General features: G+C 35.8%; 1 protein-coding gene across 10 annotated transcripts in view; it reads left to right on the top strand.

Annotated features, from left to right (window-relative positions):
- PPFIBP2 (PPFIA binding protein 2) overlaps positions 1–19,185 on the top strand; it is a 315,010-nt gene that overhangs the window by 225,160 nt on the left and 70,665 nt on the right. For all 10 annotated transcript variants that reach the window (XM_053720270.1, XM_053720273.1, XM_053720274.1 and 7 more), the window contains 5 exons: positions 1,797–1,858; positions 10,262–10,337; positions 13,137–13,243; positions 16,236–16,300; positions 19,028–19,093. In XM_053720270.1, coding sequence (XP_053576245.1) covers positions 1,797–1,858; positions 10,262–10,337; positions 13,137–13,243; positions 16,236–16,300; positions 19,028–19,093 — 376 coding nt within the window. The remainder of the gene's footprint in view (positions 1–1,796; positions 1,859–10,261; positions 10,338–13,136; positions 13,244–16,235; positions 16,301–19,027; positions 19,094–19,185) is intronic.

Below are 19,185 nucleotides of genomic sequence, written 5' to 3'. Positions count from 1 at the left end.
AAATGTAAGCTTAGGAGTCATCCCATTTTTGGTTCAGCACCTGGGTTCTGCTTGCTAATTGGTGTCTAAATGTAGCCACCAATAAGCAAGCGCTATCCATGTTGCTAAACCAAAACTGGGCCGGATGCCCAGCTTATATTCCTGCTTTTTCTTATAAAGATTGCAAGAGAATGAAGAAAAATTGCTAATAGCAGTAAATTGGAAAGTTGCTTAAAATTGCATGCTCTATCTAAATCTAAAAATTGTGTTTAGTATCCCTAATTAATTCTCTTAGTACCCTTTTGTTGAAAAGCATACCTGGGTAGGCTCATGATCAGCAATGCACTACTGGGAACTAGCTACTTACTGTGTACACACACATAACTGTTGTCATTGGCTCACCATACGTGTTCAGCTAGGTCACAGAGTACATTACTGCTCTGGAGCAGACGTGCCAGTCCCATTTCTAATTATCACAATCCTAATTCTCAATAATTGACACATTTTCAGGACCATTTTCACTTCTCTAATCCCATAGCTAAAATAACTTGATAAACCCCACAGACAACACTTTAGCAGATACTACAAAAGCCATATTGGATGAAAGCAACTTTACCAAACCGATACAAACACTACCTGCTTAGTTAAAGGGACACTGAACCCAAATTTTTTCTTCCGTGATTCAGATAGAGCATGCGATTTTAAGCAACTTTCTAATTTACTCCTGTTAGCAAATTTTCTTCATTCTCTTGGTATCTTTATTTGAAATGCAAGAATGTAAGTTTAGATGCCGGCCCATTTTTTTGTGAACAACCTGGGTTGTTCTTGCTGATTGGTGGATAAATTCATCCACCAATTAAAAAGTGCTGACCAGAGTGTTGAAACAAAAAAAAGCTTAGATGCATTCTTTTTCGAATAAAGATAGCAAGAGAATGAAGAAAATTTGCTAATAGGAGTACATTAGAAAGTTTCTTAAAGTTGCATGCTCTATCTGAATCACGAAAGAAAAAATTTGGGTTCAGTGTCCTTTTAAAGTTTAAAAAGTGATAATCACTTTTACCCTTATAAAAATGAGCTAAATCAATAAACAAATATACAGGCCCATTCTATTGATATTGTCTTTTCAAACTCCTACACGCGTATCTCTCCGGCTCTAGAGCACAACAGCACACATTTCACCTATTGCAATCACTACACAACCTTAAAAGGAATTAGTCAACATACATGCACTTCATCCAATGATATGATATAACTATTTTATTTGTTTGTTTTATTTAATATGAGATCACAAGATTAACATTGCAAAAAGCAATTTCATTCTTGAGGAGTATTTAACTACAGACACATTTTGTAAAAAAACCACACTATCTGCTGATGTTCAGAAATCATTAATTACGTAAAATCATTATATGAGATCAACACCAACTTGAACAATCTTGAATTTGAAAACCTCGCAAGATGCTTTGCACATTTTTTTTCTAATTGGTTGGAATAGACCCCATATAGTTTAAAAAAAAAAAACATTCATGCTGGGTAAAATAATTTCTAATTAGGGTTTTATGTCCTCTTAAATATATTTCAGAGAGGTTTGAGCATAACTGATAATTCTGGATTGCTGCTGAAAAAAAACATCTTTTTGATTGAGGTGTGGATTTGGAGATTATTTTTTATTACAAAAAAGCTATTAATTTGTAATGCACGCATGCTTTATTTGTACACTGTCCATTCTAATTAGATCACCCCTCTAACTCATGATCATGTAATTACTTCTATTGATCATCAGATCTTAACCCACATTCCTCATTTCTGTTCTTTAGATCAAGAAGTTCAGAGGCTGAAACTGGGATTGGAAACCTTATTAGCTGCAAATGAAGAAAAGGTATAACAAGTGCTTATAAATACATCTAGTATACAGGTTATTTCCCCCTCAAAGCAAAAGGCTTTGGAGCAGATGTGGAAGTATAGATCTATGTATTCTTCCATTAATCCGATGCATAATATGGCATTTTAGAATCCATAGTATTGTGGTTGATTACCATAGTTTATGTTCCTTCAGAAGACGAATGTTAATGTTTTTTTTTTAGAATGTAGTATTAAATGGGCAAATTAAAAGAAAAATGTGTATGTGTATATGTTTAACTCTATATAAAATATATTTACATACCCACCTAAGAACAAAGTTGACTTTAAAGGAACACTCAAGTCAAAATTAAACCAATGTCCAATTTACTTCCATTATAAAACGTGCACAGTGTTTTTATATTTACACTTTTTGAGTCACCAGCTCCTACTAAGCATGTGCAAGAATTCACAGAATATACGTATATGCATTTGTGATTGGCTGATGGCTGTCACATGGTACAAGGGGAGTGGAAATAGACATAAATTCTGTCAGAAACAAATCTGCTACTCATTTGAAGTTCAGACTAAGTGCTATTGCATTGTCTTTATATCAGGTATGTGTTTGTGCAAATCTGCTGTATTTACTGGTCCTTTTAATGTTCATCTTAAGGGACACAAGTCAAAATTAAACTTTCATGATTCAGATAGAGTAAGCAGTTTTAAGAGACTTTCCAACTTACTGTGTGAGTCTTTTTTCTTTTTTCTTTTCTATGTACACTATGCTATTGCATTGTATTTTTATTATGCAGTTGTTGATTATGCAGTTCTACTGTATTGGTCCTTTTAAAGGGACACTAACATTAAAATCAAACTTTCATGATTGATATAGAACTTGAAATTAAAAAAACAATCAAAACATTGTGTATCAAATTGTGCACAGCTTTTTTTTTATATGCACGCATTCCGAGGCACTATCTCCTACTGAGCATGTGCAAGCGTTCAGTGTATTCATATGAGTTTGCGATTTGCTGATGTTTGTCATATGACACATAAGGCAGGGAAATGGAACGAGGTTTTTAGATTTGTACTGCCCATTTGAAATGAAGTGCTATTGCATAATAAAACGATTATGCATATATACGGTATTTATGGTTCATTTAATATTTTGAACTACTGGATTCTGCTACACTTGAGCATCGGGAGTTACATTAGAAAATGTAATATCCCACCATACACTTGTTTTACTTGCACCTGTGACTGCGTATTAATCAGTCTCTGCTTGTGGACGTATGAGGGCTCTGTACAGATAAAATCCTTCCCGGTTACAGATCCAACTGTTTCTCTTTCATGAGCCAGCAGATGATCAGCTCTGATTTCTTCCTGCCTCTACTTGTCATGCAGTTTGAATGCAGCAGGTGTCTGAATCTTTCTCAGCTGCTGAATGGCGCAGTTTACTTTTTGTAGCCAGATGAATTTCTTTCATTTGGTGTTGGAGTTTTTTTTCTATAGCTACTGACAAAGTGCAATTGTGACTAGGCACCATGTTATGTTGTACTCAGCCTCTCAGCTGTTTCTACAAGCTTGATACACGTATAGTGCGCCCTATACCTTCAATGGATTGAGCAAAGTGGTAATAGTTCGCTCATTATACTTATATTAATTCCGTCTGATAAGTTTTGCACACGCCAGCAATCCACTCTTATTTAAAGGGACAGGAAACCCCCACATTTTTTTATTTGGATAGAACATACAATTTTAAACAATTTTTAAATTTACTTCTGCTATCAAATGTGCTTTATTCTCTTGTTATCCTTTGCTGAAGGGACAGTATTGCACTACTGGCAGCTAGCAAAACACATCTAGTTAGCCAATCACAAGAGACAAATGTGTGCAGGCACCAATAAGCAGCCAACTCCCACTAGTTTAGGATATGTGCATATTCTTTTCAGCAAGGGATACAAAGAGAACAAAGCACTTCTGAAAAAAGAAGTGAATTTAAAAGTGTCTTAAAATTACATGCTCTGTCAGAATCATGCAAGTTTAGTTAATAAACTTTTAGTGCTAGCTAATGTGCACTCAAATACAACTTAAAATTATATATATATATATATATATATATATATATATATATAATGCACTGAAATGAAAATTCTGGATCGATACCGAAAATTCAGGATGCCCCTGGCCGAAAACCGAAACAAAACCAAAATAGTTTTTTTCTTTTTTAACTACACTGTATGTGTGTGTAGCTGAGATAGCTTGTAGGCGGGAAAGCTCCAACAAATGAACGTCGTCACTTGTACCGTAGGGCGTGATCTGCAGTGAAAGGGAGAGCGTGGTTATAGCCAGACAACAATACGAGGTGGACATGTGTTTTGTTTTTGGGTGTAGTTATCCGTGCGATGGACGTGGCTGCACCTGATCATCTCTCATCGTATCTCAGCATAGTTCCTGGTTCGGGTCTCACACTGACCCATCAGATTATATGTCCAGAGCCCCAAATGGAGTCTGCCTGTCACCTATCACCAGGACCACCGGACTTAGCTACAACCTTACGTGCAAGGTGGTTATAGAAAGTTACTGTGCTTTTTTGTATGCACTGTCTGGTAGGTGCTAATTTGTACCAACTGTGTGCAAGCTTGGGGCTTATGCATATATAGTGTGCACCCATATTTGCCTCAGGCGAATAGAATGTCTACGCACAAGAGGCTGATGTATGAACACTGTATATAAGGCTTATAGATATTCACTGTGTGTGCTTAGGGCTGTGCCTGATAATATCAAGTGTTTATAAATATGTTACTTATCCTACTTTGATTACTGTATTCACTATTCAGAACTTTGGTTTCCTTCTAAAAAAAAAAAAAAAAAGGGCTCTGCTGGTTTCAAATATCATCATGTCATGGTACTTATGTGTGTGCTCTGTGTACCATGCCAGTGCTGTATGCTGCTCATCTTATGCTAAGGATAGACATGTAACTCAATAGAAAAGGGGAGGACTGTACATTTTTAGCTATTTTGGTCCTCTTTGGGCCGAAATTGGAATTGCACATTTTCGGCAGCCCAAATTTTAGTGCATTGCTAGTATTATTCTTTATTTAGTTCTGTGTAACATAATCAGATTTAACCATTTTTGTTTTGTTACCAATTATCAAAATAAAGTATAATCCTAGAAAACTATTATTATATGCAAAACTGTAAGTCAAGTAATGAACTCAAACAGCAGCTCTAGGCTGGCATCAAATTTGAAATATGCTACACAATAATTTTACCGAAAATAAAAGGCAAAAAAAACCAAAACCGAAATAACAAAAAAATGCCATTTTTGGCCGAAACTTTCTGCGGCCGAAATTTTGGTGCATCCCTAAAATATATATATATATATATATATATATATATATATATATATATATATATATATATATATATATATATATATATATATATATATTTATAGATATAGTTGTATATATATATTTATAGATATAGTTGTATATATATATTTATAGATATAGTTGTATATATATATTTATAGATATAGTTGTATATATATATTTATAGATATAGTTGTATATATATATATTTATAGATATAGTTGTATATAGTTATATATATATATATATATATATATATATATATATATATATATATATATATATATATAGTGAGAGTTGAGGGTCCCAGACTCTGGCGCTTTTATGGTGCAGTATAAATATACTAATTAACAGTATAGTGCAAAAAGTAAAAATGATGCTCACCTTTTTAGACCTCAAACATGTGAGGTATGTGAGGAGCATTGGGGGAGAATTAATCCCTGTCTCTGTTGAAGATGTTTATCCCTTGGTGACCAGTTGGAGTATGGTACTTTCTGGAGTATGGTACTTCTTTCTTTTAGTGCCTTTGGAATATTCTTCTCCTCTGTGGAGTATGGTATCTTTAACATTCAGTGGAGAATTTTGTCTGTGTGTTGTTTCTGGTCATCGTTTAGCCAGTTAACCGTGTCATCCACCGGAACCCCCGAGCTCCAGCACCATCGGCTACTTTGAGACAGCACCGAAATCCCGCATCGGCTTCCAGGGAGCAAGCTAGCTAAATGGCTGCTTTGTTCCGTAGCTTGCTCCCTGGAAGCCGACGCAGGATTCTCTCTCTTTTTATTTATGCAAATTATGACACTTAGGGAAGTCTCCCTAAGTGTGATGCGGGAATCCAGACGTGGACCCGTTGCTCAGTGTGCCTAGAGGGATATGGCTGCACCTCACTGACGAGGCCCACAATAGGTCGAAATGTACGTCTGGGGTTTTGCTGTTTCTCTCGTTCAGAGAGGGATTGCCTGTTATTTCGGGGCTGGACTGTACTGTGAAGTCAGGATCAGACTGATATGCTTCAGGAAAGTTCTTCTCTGTGAAAGGCACATGTTGAGCAAAAAGAGGCTGCTTCTTGGGTGGTAACTAGCCATAGAACAAGCTATTATGCTATTGTTCATTCCCAGGTTGAGCGCTTCTCTCTTTTTATTTATCCACTTGTAATATAGTCCAGAATGTTTACAGGTGATATTAATAATATGAACAATTACTCTGGTTTCTTCTGTATTTTAATTAAAATAGCACAAATGTGACATTAATAATAATAATAATAATAATGCTGTTTGAAACAAAACTCCCAGAGTGAAATGCGGTGTAAACCTTTATTTTCTGTAATCTTTTTTTATATAAATTTGTTTTGTTGAGCCTGTATATATATATCTCTTTGAGTATCTCTAATCATGTACCTAGTGCTATGGAATTCAGAGGTACTTTTACAACTGAATTATGATAATAATCGTGCAATCAGGGTTGGTTCTTGAACTTTGCATATGGGGGTGAAAAAAGCTAAATATCAAGAATTTAGGGCAATTTGCCAACTGTCCTAATTTTCTTATAACAAACCACTTTTCTTTGTTTCCTGTTCTATAATGTAATACTCCCAGGGCATGTCTCACATTGAAATATATGGCACGCTAACCCCTTCAATTTTGCAAACTGTGGGAAACATGAGGTCTTTGTTCATATTATTCATATATTTGTTTGCACATTGGCATCTGAATGTCCTTTTAGTGGACAAGAAAATTCATAAATTTATTTTGCGATTCAGACAAAGCATACAATTAAAAAAAAAAAAAAAAAGTAAATTTACTTCTGCTGAAGAGATATCTAGATAGGTTGCATGCGCATTTTTGCAGCACTACACGACAGGAAACACTGCTGCCACTTACTATTCTTGTGAATGTATAACATAGTTATAAAACTGCTGCCATATATTGCTCCAGACACGCAAAGTAAATTTGATAATCGTAACATTTTAACAAATATTTCCAATTTACTTTGCTCTATCTGGATCATGAAAGAAATTGTTTGGGTTTATGTCCCTTTAACTTGCCATTAGAGTTGCAGAATAATATAAATGGCTCTTGTGACTTTCTTGCAGTTTATGGATTAGCCTGAATAATACATTTATTTTAATATTGTGTGCATATTGGCTGTTTTGGAGTGGAAATCCATTGGTCATTGTGCCTATGACATGCTTACTTGATTGCTCTGCTTCATACTGTGCTTGGAATTGTTTTTCAGATGCTAGCAACTATAACCTGGGTCACTGATAGGGTTACCACCTCGGCCATGTTTTCCTGGACACTTGTATGTTACACATGCTGCAGGGTAAGGAGGACAGAACATGTATTATGCCTTTGGACATCACATAAAAAGTGCTGATGAACAGCACAATTCATGTTCCTGCCTGCACACCCTGCAGGATGTGTAACTCATTAGTGTCCAGGAAACCTGGCCGAGGTGATAACCTTAGTTGCTGTGGGAGACTTGTGGGTAATGGGCAATGGCCCTTGTGTGTTTTGTGAGCGGAGTAATAATGGGCGGGATTGGGAGGGCTGTAGATGAAACCAAGGCAGTCTCTGGTTTCTCTGTGGAATACAAGACTTTTAAAGCAGAGGGAAGGGCAGTGGGGCAGAGCACCCAACCTGTGATGATCCTGAAATATGTAGGGTTCTTGGGAGCTCTGCCTTTGAGGTTTGGGGGTTCTACAGTAATGAATAGAATGAACCCCCTAGAAACTGTCCTTGCATATAATACAAAACAGTGTGTCAGTGGTTCCTGAAGGTAGAATAACTTAAAGTAAAACCGTTTTCAGTTGTTTAGAAAAGATAACTTGCATTTGTGTTTTTCACAAATAGGGAAGAAAAATGTTTCTTAAAAAAAAAAGTCACTCTGTTAGGCATTAGACTTGGCAAACATCGTGTCAGGAAAGACGTGGCCTCATCTCTGGCAGATCTCGTCCTGTGGAAACATTTAGCTTGGAGCTGACAATTGTGTGTCCTGGAATACATTTTCTGCTCAAGTACAATTTAATGAGACACTTGCTGGCGATGATCTAGTCATAGTTTTTCTTTCTTCCTTTTTTTTTTTTTTTGTTAGTATTGAAGAGACAACGTTTTAAGTTTTTAAAGAGCCATGGTCAGCAAATGGTGTTGTGTTTTTTTTAAGGGATAGTAAACACCTTCATTATGATACATTTCTATTGTGTATGTTTAAAACAAATTAGCATCTTGTTTGCTGCAAATGTTTTTCAGTAGCTAAACTCCACCCTCCTCTTGCCTTATTTGTAGTATCCAATCTGGGCTTGAGTCTGCAGACAACAAGGCAAGTTTAGTCAGTTAGTATAAAGTGCAATGTCAGAACTAAATTACATTAAAGGGCTACGAAATAAATGTTTACTGTTTCTTTTCAAAGGCGTGATTGTATAATGTTAAAGCAATTTTTTGCCTTTTTTTCTCCTCTGTTAGACCTAAAAGTTGTACATAACTGAAATACAAATCACACTAGAATAATGTCTTATCTTTCACAGATTTGTTCATAGTGAGATTTATTTTAAATTATTTTTTAAAGGGCAATTCTAGAGATGAAATGACATGTTCTAATTTGTTAATGAATGTAAATTTATCACTCGCAATGCTCCAACTCTGCGTTTAACCAAAAACAGGTTACACAGTTAAAGTGCTGCTAGTCCCCAGAGAAACGGCCTTTAATCCAGTCAGCAGCATTAGTTGCACAGCTAGGTTAAACACAGCAGCATTGCTAGTGATACAATTGCATGCTCTAACAAATATATAGTGAGTGTGTATAAAGACAGTTTATAATTTAATAATGGAACTAAACTGAAAAATCTCTTAAAGGGACCGTCAACACCAGAATTCTTGTTGTTTTAAAATATAGATAATCCCTTTATTACCCATTCCCCAGTTTTGCATAGCCAACACAGTTATAATAATATACGTTTTACCTCTGTAATTACCTTGTATCAAAGCCTCTGCTGACTGCCCCCTTATTTCAGTTCTTTTGACAGACTTGCATTTTAGCCAATCAGTGCTAACTCCTCAGTAAATTCACGTGCATGAGCTCAATGTTATCTATATGAAACACATGAACTAATGCCCTCTAGTGGTGAAAAACTGTGAAATGCATAGGCGGCCTTCAAGGTCTAATAAATTAGCATATGAACCTCCTAGGTTTAGCTTTTAACCAAGAATACCAAGAGAACAAAGCAAAATTGATGATAAAAGTAAATTGGAAAGTTGATTTAAAATTACATGCCCTATCTGAATCATGAATTTTTTTTTTTTGGACTTGACTGTCCCTTTAAAACTGATTTATGAAAGTTTAATTTTGACTTTTGCATAAATAAAAAGAGAGAAGAGCACAACCTGGGAACGAACAATAGCACAATAGCTTGTTCTATGGCTGGTTACCACCCAAGAAGCAGCCTCTTTTTGCTCAACATGTGCCTTTCACAGAGAAGAATTTTCCTGTAGTATATCAGTCTAATCCTGACTTCACAGTACAGTCCAGCCCCGAAATACCAGGCAATCCCTCTCTGAACGAGAGAAACAGCAAAACCCGAGACGTACGTTTTGGCCTATTGTGGGCCTCATCAGTGAGGTGCAGCCATATCCCTCTAGGCACACTGAGCAACGGGTCCATGTCTGGATTCTCGCATCACACTTAGGGAGACTTCCCTAAGTGTCATAATTTACATAATAAACTTCACGTTTTTAATAAATAGAAAGAGAGAAGCTCTCAACCTGGGAACAAGCAATAGCATAATAGCTTGTTCTATGGCTAGTTACCACCCAAGAAGCAGCCTCTTTTTGCTCAACATGTGCCTTTCACAGAGAAGAACTTTTCTGTAGCATATCTGTCTAATCCTGACTTAATTTTGACTTTTGTCTCCCCTTTTAAAGATGCATTACGCAAAACATGATGGGAGAAGACAAATGCACTTTAAAATAATTTTATTTCGTTAAGTAATTTGCCTGTAATCAGTTTGCAGATTTAAATAACTACTGGGATTGTTTGTAACAAGACTGTTGTTTTTTTTGTTTTTATATTTCTAGGACCTGCGTATAGAGGAGCTGACAGTTCTGCTAAACCAGTACAAACGGGTGAAGAATCTTGCAATGTCATCTCATGGTAAAAAGGTTTTTCTTAAAAATTAGTATTTGCATTAGCTAAAATGCGGTTTTGTTGCATGAACAATACTTGGTCAAAGGGGCCGAACTATCAAGCTCTGAATGGCGCTTGATGCCCCCTGTTTCTGCGTGAGGCTTTAGGCTCGCCAGAAACAGCAGTTATGAAGCAGCGGTCTAAAGACCGCTGCTTCATAACTTGTCCGCCTACTCTGAGGCTGCGGACATCAATCCGCACGATCCTATACGATCGGGCTGATTGACACCCCCTACTAGCGGCCAATTGGCCGCAAATCTGCAGAGGACGGCATTGCACAAGCAGTTCACAAGTACTGCTTGTGCAATGATAAATGCCAACAGCGTATGCTATCTGCATTTATTGATGTGCGGCGGTCATGATACGCTACATCGTATTATGTCGACTCGCACATTAATAAATCGGCCCCAAAGAATCCATATGTAACAGTGTTCTAGAATACTTTTAGTAACTACCTATGATCTCATCCAGAAGTCAACCAATAAGACCATGTTATCCTTCACCCTCATTATTTAAAATATAACACCTAAAATGTGTTTCCAAATGTTTTGTGTTCACATCATATTTACTATTAGGTTTGTGTATTTTTCAGATATAAGCTATAACATCTCACTTTCTGACATACATTTATGTGGTTTTCTAAGACTGATTTGGTCAGTGATCAAAGAATGGAACTTCCAGTTAGACAAATCTCTCCAATTTCTTTTATTGAACATATTCAGATGCTGTTTTTTTGTTTATTTTTTAGTAGAATTAAATAGTAAAAGTGAAATTATTTTTCTCAGTTTTCAGCAAATCAAAGCCAATGTCCCTCAATCCCATCTTAGCGTACAATATATCTGCTACTTCTATTAGACCCATATTTGTTTTAAAGGGATAGGAAAGTCAAACATAAGCTTAAAATGTCATGCTCTATCAGAATCATGCAAGATAATTTTAAATTCACTTCAATTTTCAAATGTACTTTGTTCTCTTGGTATCCCTTGTAGAAAAATAATATGCACATAGCCTACACTAGTGGGAGCTGCTGATTGGTGCCTACACACATTTGTCTCTTGTGATTGCTAACTAGATGTGTTCAGCTAGCTGCCAGTAATGCAATCTGTTCCTTCAGCAAAGGATAACACGAAAATGAAGCAAATTTGATAATAGAAGTAAATTGGAGAGTGTTTTTTTTTTTTAAAAAAATTGTATGTTTTATCCAAATCATAAAAGAAATTTGTAGAGTTTCCTGTCCTTTTGAACTATGAGGATGAGTAAGATATGTATCACTATCTCCTTGACAAAGTAACAATATTTACAAATATTATACGTTAATACCTTGTGGGCATATATTACAAATTGTGTTCCAAGGGACGGTTTTCTGAAAAATACTTCTATTTTCTTCAGACATGTTTCATACAAATATATCATAGACTTTAATATAATTATTAACACAGCTATTTTACTCCAGCATAGGTTCAACATTTCAGATGCCATTAAAATGTAACTGACGATTACCTTTTTAAAAGGATGATTTTTGTGTAAAAATTGTGTTTTGGCTCACATTCCCTAGAGAGGCCAAAAAGCAAAATCTGTAACCCAGGTTTACTTAAAAATGCTGCAACTTATCTAAACCAGCTATTTAATTTGAAATATTCACAGGTTACAGACACGGTCTATGTCACTGTCATCTGTTAGTGCCGGTGGGCTGTGTGCGAGGGAAGGCGAGAGTTGTATGGGTGCCCTAGAGAGGTGGAGGGACCCAAAACAGGCACGTTTTAAGGGGGAGAGTAAAGGATGGATTGCTACACTACAGGGAAAAATTCAGAGGGGGGCTAAAAAATGATCACAGGGAGATGGGGGGAGAGAGAGAGGGGGGACCACTACACTACTGGGAAAAAAAAAAAAATATATATATATATATATATATATATATATATACACACTATGCTCTAGGTACTGGCAGATAGTGCCAGAACCTAAGATGGCTGCCACTAGTGGGAGGGGGAAGGTTAGAGAGATGTTGAGGAGGGTTCACTACACTGCAGAAACAAATAGTTAAACCAAATAATTAAAAAAAGGAAAAAAAAAAAAGCCCTGAACTCCATACCGACAGACTGTCTGCAAGTACCTAGATGGTGGTGAGGAGTTTGGGTGTGGAACTGTGGGGAGGGATCAGGGAGATGAGAACGTAATCCTTACATTACTATTCTATTACCCTTACCAGGTAACTAATTAACCCCTTCATTGCTGGGAATTTCAGAAGTGTGGTGTGCAACTGCAATTGACAACCTTCTAATTACCAAAAATAAATTACAAAGCCATGTGTGTCTGATCTTTCTGAACCTAAAGGACCTCTAGAGAAGCTTTTACAACCATTTGTGATATGACTGCACAAGTGGTATGCAAATAATTTCAGTGAGAAACCCAAAGTTTCTGAAAGTTTACAATTTTAAATAGATAGATAAAAAGAGAGATTTTTTTCATATGTAGATAAAAAAGAAAAAAAACAACGCTCTTTTTGCTTAAATGGAGTAACAGCAAAAGGGATGGGTTTTTTTTGTTGAAATTCCAGGTAGCGAAGGGGGTTAAACAAAATATGTACATCTAGTACTGCATAACTTTGCGCTGAAACTCCATTTAGCATATAGTATGTGCACAAAATAGACCCCCCTATGGAAAAGAACATCAAGTATTTTGGACTTGTAACATTCCTTTTAAACATAAATTATTCCTGGTTTTGTAAAACTTTTTTGCTATAACAACATATAATTCTTATTTCAGGCTCTTCTGAAAGGATTCTCTCCGGAAGCAGTGATGATGAACTGGAAGCTACATTAAAGAAACTTAGTCCTTTTAATAATCAGACAGCAGAATTGCTTAAATTAGAGGTAAATTAATGCAAAGTGGATCTGCATGCCCAATTATATACTTATTTGTGACATTTTTTCCCCTTTATTTGAATAATACTTGCTTTGTACATTAAAATTGAAGGCAAAAAGCGGTATACAAAATGCAAATGTTTTATTATCAAAAGCAAAATATAAAAAAATAAACAAACATTCCCTTATGATCTTGAGACTCAGATCTCCATTAGTTGCATGGTTTATTATGCAGAGGAAAGCTTTGTAATGTAGCTTAAAGTGCTTAACCAAAAAAAAAAAAAAACTCCTTTATGTTTATATAATGTGGAATGAAATGTCTCACTTTAGTTTCACCATATGCTGCTCTAGATCATGATACTAGAGTTCTATATTGCTCAATATTTTTATTTTAAATGCAATAATAGAATGCTCTAATTTGATAGTTTTTATTATTCCAGTCTTCCTTGGTAACTATCTGTTTCAGAGTTGTAACTAGAACTCACTGGGCTCTGGGGCAAACTCTGTGACTGGGCTCTGGGGCAAACTCTGTGACTGGGCCCAGTGAGTTCTTGTTACACACACACAAACATATATTTATAGTAAAACAGCTGCTGAAGAACGTTCCACTGAAAGTGTGATAGATTAGTAAGCAATATGTACTATTACAAATAATTTTAGGTATCTCCATGTATTACAAATTACAAAACAGTAGCTACAGATGCTAAATGCTATAGAGCAACTTTGCATGTCTGGCCTCACTCATCTCCGTTTGGAGAGAAAGGCACACTGGAAAGCTTTGATAGCTGGAAAGGGACCCTTGAGCCTTGACCTGCACAAGCTGTACAGCTTAGATGGAGCAGTGGCTGCGGGCCCCCTTAAAGGATGGATCTGGTAGCAGTAATTACGCCACTGATGGGTTTAACTGCAGCAGTTTAACCTATTTTTTGTGGAAATATGTTCAATACAGCCCTTCTAGTGATAAGACTGGACCTCCCTTCACTGTAAATATTAATGTTTGTGGCATGTAAATTGATCTTGTCAAATCAGGGTGGGCTATGTTAATAGAGGTTTACAGAAAGACTGAGGGGTGTTTTGTGGCCTGGGACAATTAGGCCTGTGTCTAGGGTAGGGTTGCCATGTATCCAGTATTTTAACAGGCTGTCCAGCAAAAGCGTCACAAAAATACTGGACACTTAAAAATAAATTTTAACAAAATGGACATTTAACGTTCCTCTGTGTTAAATATAAAAGGCCTCCTATGCTTCAATGCATTACATACTGTATATGGAGCAGAAAATAGCTAGGGGCAGTCAAAGGGATCATATCTCTACTGGTTACATTGTTACTGGCAACCAAAGAGGTACAATAATTGATTTGCGTGTTACTCGTAGCTGAGGGGTAAAATGACTGCTTAGTTGTGAAACTTATACATGGTAGGATTATGAGGGGGGTCTAAGGTAGAGCTTTGGTGGGTGGGCATTGTGTGACCCCACAGACCATCATGCCTGGTCACCTAGAGAATGTACAGTATTTTTATGGAGGGCCGCTGGCAACTCTAGCCTAGGGCAGCAGCTTGTTTCATGATTCCTTATTGCCACACTCAGGTTCTTCAGTGAGAGAACTGGTTTGCAATTGGTCTAAAGTTGGCTTACTGAAGGGGATAATCATTGTTGAATGCTTTTCTGTGCATCTGGCAGAAATTAACTGCTCAGTACATTATTGAGAAACATATATGAGGCAAATACCAGCTATAATGGGGGTCAGCAGACTAGCAGTGCCTAGAGCAGCACAAAACCTGGAAAGATCTGATGATTTGATTAAATGTTTACTCAGTTAGATGGAGGATCAGGTTAAATGGGATATAAAATTGCAAAAAGAAAAAAGAAAAGTTTAGAGCATTTTATTTTTTCACTATAGCTTGTATATAACAATACTGCAAATGGATTAAAAACATAGTCAAAGACAGCTCCAGTGCAACAGTGCACTACTGGGAGCTAGCTCAATACATCAGTCAAACCAATGACAAGTGACAAATGTATGCAGCCACCAACCACCAGCTAGCTCCCAGTAATGTACATATGTACATATTTGTTTTTCAAAGTAAATTTGAAAAATACAAGTGAATTTAAGTTTCTTAAAATGAAATGTTCTTTCTGAATCATACAAGTTTATATTTTGGTTTTCCTATCCCTGTAAACATAGAGGTATTTGGTACATAAATATATGTCCTGGGAGAGCAAAGTTAAAATTGAACTTTTCTGTATGACTGTGATTTTAAAAGATTATAAATATATTTTTATTAGTCATTAAATACATTTTCATTTTTGTCATGTTGCCAGAAACAGGACATTTGTCATTTTTATTTGGGGACAAATGAGTTGTGAACAACTTACTATTGCTATTTTTCTACCAAACTGAAAATATTAAAGGGGCAATAAAATCAGTTAAACTTTTTCTGATTCAGACAGCAGGCAGCTTTAAAGGGCCGTAATAATCAAAACATTTAACACTATCGTCTGTGTGTTTAACTCCTGCAAAGAGCTCTGAGGGTTCTGAGCGATACTTCTACTTTGTGTTTAATGTCTTTGCAGTGGTTAAACACACAGTAGCGCTTAGTCAATAGTCTTAAAATTATATACTTTAACCAATTAGACTGTCATTTTCTGACTCTTATAGCCTTTTTAAACAACTTTCTGATTTACTTATATTATGAAATTTGCATTGTTCTTGTCGTATCTTTTTGTTCCAAAGCATATCTAGGTAGGCTTAATGACCAAAAGTGCATTGCTGCTCCAGAGCCTATCTAGGTTTACTGTTCAACAAAGGATACCAAGAAAACAAAGCAAATTTGTTCATAGAATTAACTTGCAATTTATTTTAAAATGCATGGTTCTATCTGTCCCTTTGTCTTGTATACTTATTGATTCTAATGAGTTTTAAGAACCATTTTTTTTTTTAATCAAACATACAATTTGCTTTAGTGTTGCTGTTTAGTAAATGTGTGTCTTCTTTTCATCAGGTGTGTTCCAGTGACTCCTTACTTCCTCCATCATCTTCACCACCACACAATCATTTAGAAACCAAGTAAGAACATATATGGAATACTGACTCACACTGACATTCTTGCAAGAGGTTTGGCCTCTCAGACAGATGCAAACAACCTGTGGCCCCTGGTTAAGATAACGGTCCCCTTAGTGTTTGTGCAAAGTCCTATATGACTGAGAAAGGACTGTTAGGTGCAGCCATTAACCCAATAAACGACAAAAAGATTACTCAGTGCTGTTAATCTGTTTGCTGCAGCTTTGTGACTTTTTTGCTCCTGGGCTTTACACAGTAAAATATTTTTGTTTGTTATACTTTTGGCACAAGAGGGGTAATGACATAGAGTATCGCATGATAATGAAAGAGGGTTAAAAATTTAAAGGATGACTCAAATGATAGAAGCAGGAGTGAGGATGAGTGAGAATAAGATCTAAAGGTATTTGTATCAGAAATTAACTGAGGTAGGCTTACATGGTAATTTCTAAGCCCTTGAAAGGCGCCCTTTTATCTCAGTGCATTTTGACAGTTTTTCACAGCTATACAACGTTAGTTCACGTATGTCATATAGATAACATTGTGCTCACTCCCATGGAGTTATTTATGAGCCAGCACTGATTTATCTAAAATGCAAGTCTATCAAAAGAACTGAAATAAGGGGACAGTCTGCAGAGGCTTAGATACAAGGTAATCACAGAGGTAAAAAGTATATTAATATAACTGTGTTGGTTGTGCAACACTGGGGAATGGGTAATAAAGGGATTATCTATCTTTTTTTAAACAATAAAAATTATGGAGTAGACTGTCCCTTTAAATTCCACAACAAGCCAACAGCTGCTGTTCTTTGAAGCTACATTCCTGAACCACAACGAACACAGATCCATCCCTTGTATTAGCTATCTGCAGATTTAGCGGTTACATGTCTGGTGATAGAGTTGCAAGTTACTGTGGCCCCTAGTCTGCATTTCTGCCAATAGAGATGCTGGTTTTTGTTGGGGGGGGGGGGTTGGAAGGGTAGATTAAATGAGTAGTGAGCATTGGTCAGGAAGTGGGATCTAAAAATGAACACCACAAAATGCAAAATTATTTATAGTCTCAATGAAATGTTACTTTCTATAACCTGATTTAAATTATTTCAGACAATGTAAAGTTTGATATACAGTGCAGATAATGATGCTTGCAAGACGCCTGGGATGTGTATAAAGTCATCCTAAGAATTAAAGAGACATTAAACACTTTGAGATGGTAATATACAATTATAAATTGTATTCATAAAAAAAACCTCTGCAATATACTTTCATTATTTATTTTGTCCCCTTTTCCTGTAATTCCATTCTGAAATTGTGAGCTTTTCAGTTCCTGTTAGAAATGGAAGTGCAGAACACTGTTATATTCCACACAGCCATTGGCTGCACACTCCAGTGACCTATTTATAACTGTCCCTAATTGGTCACAGCAGACAAGGTTTCCTATGTTACAACATGGCAGCTCCCATTGTTTTATAGACACTAAAACTTTATATTTATTTTGTCTATTTCAACAGCTAATAAAACTTTAAAAAATACATTTACATCTTATTCTCAGAGTAATGCTGTCTTTGACTGCATCATTTTGTCTATCATTTATAGAGTGTTTAATGCCCCTTTAAGGTTTCTTACACAGACAAAACCTATTTTGCTATGTGCCCAGCAGCAACGTGACTACCATGTGGTCTCACTATGGTTGGGCTACAAACCTATAAAAAAGGGCACACGTGCACATTTTTGTTTTTTCATCAGCCAATATTTTCTGTAAAATCCTTTGCCAAGAGAGGTTGGAGCAACAGGAAATATTGTTAAAACCAGGAAGATTTGCTAAGTCTGGTTTTAATGTTCATCTATTCTTTCTCCGAGGCTGAATATTTAATATTTTATCATTAGAAACAGATCTGGAATCTGCAGAAATAATTATGTCACTGGTTGTGTCCTATTTGCTTTGCTATTTATATGATATAATTTGCCCTGTTTTTGTTGTTGAAATTATATACCTCTTGGTAATAATTATACCCTTTATACGGCATGAATTTATAATTTACAGTAACATTTTTAAATATTTTCTGTTACGCATTCCCAATATACTCCTAAAATGTATCATCCAAATTGGCCATTTTGCATATATTTAGGAACGTCACACATTTTAAAAGGGTCTAAACTAAGTTAAATGAATTTTAAAAAAAGACGTTGAGAAGTTGTTTAATATTAAGTAAACATATGTCTCAAATGTATATAACTGCTAGTTTTACATGAACTAAATTGCATGTCGGTTATTATATATATATATATATATATATATATATATATATATATATATATATATATATATATATATATATATATATATATATATATATATATATATATAATCCAAGAAAATAGAAGTAGTCTCAGCACTGCTTTATCAAAATAAATCCTTTATTGATTTGAAGAGGATAAAACACAGCAACGTTTCAGGCCTACGTACCCCTTACTCATTTACTCATGCATGATTGGATTGGATAAAGAATGGGGTTGGCAGGACCCTGTAAGTCTACGTGCACTTGAATAAGTAAGACTTTATGACAAAACAGTGCTGTACTTCATCTTGTGTGTGTGTGTGTGTGTGTGTGTGTTTATGTATGTGTGTGTGTGTGTGTTTATGTATGTGTGTGTGTGTGTGTGTGTGTATATATATATATATATATATATATATATACACACATAAAAAACATATAAAATGTTGTCTTGTATATTACAGTGGGAGCTGCCCCAGTCCTGAAATCTGCATCTCTTCTCAGGAGGAGCCTTCTGAGACAAAGTATAGGTAATGAAAGATTTTGTCTACTTACCGTTACCACTCTCTTTAATTGCATATTGAAAGTATGATCTGGTAAAGCTTTACACACAAACACACAC

This window comes from Bombina bombina, chromosome 7, assembly GCF_027579735.1.
Source record: "Bombina bombina isolate aBomBom1 chromosome 7, aBomBom1.pri, whole genome shotgun sequence".
NCBI lineage: Eukaryota > Metazoa > Chordata > Amphibia > Anura > Bombinatoridae > Bombina > Bombina bombina.
Note: the sequence above shows the minus strand (reverse complement) of the source record. Positions and strands in the feature narration are given on the sequence as shown.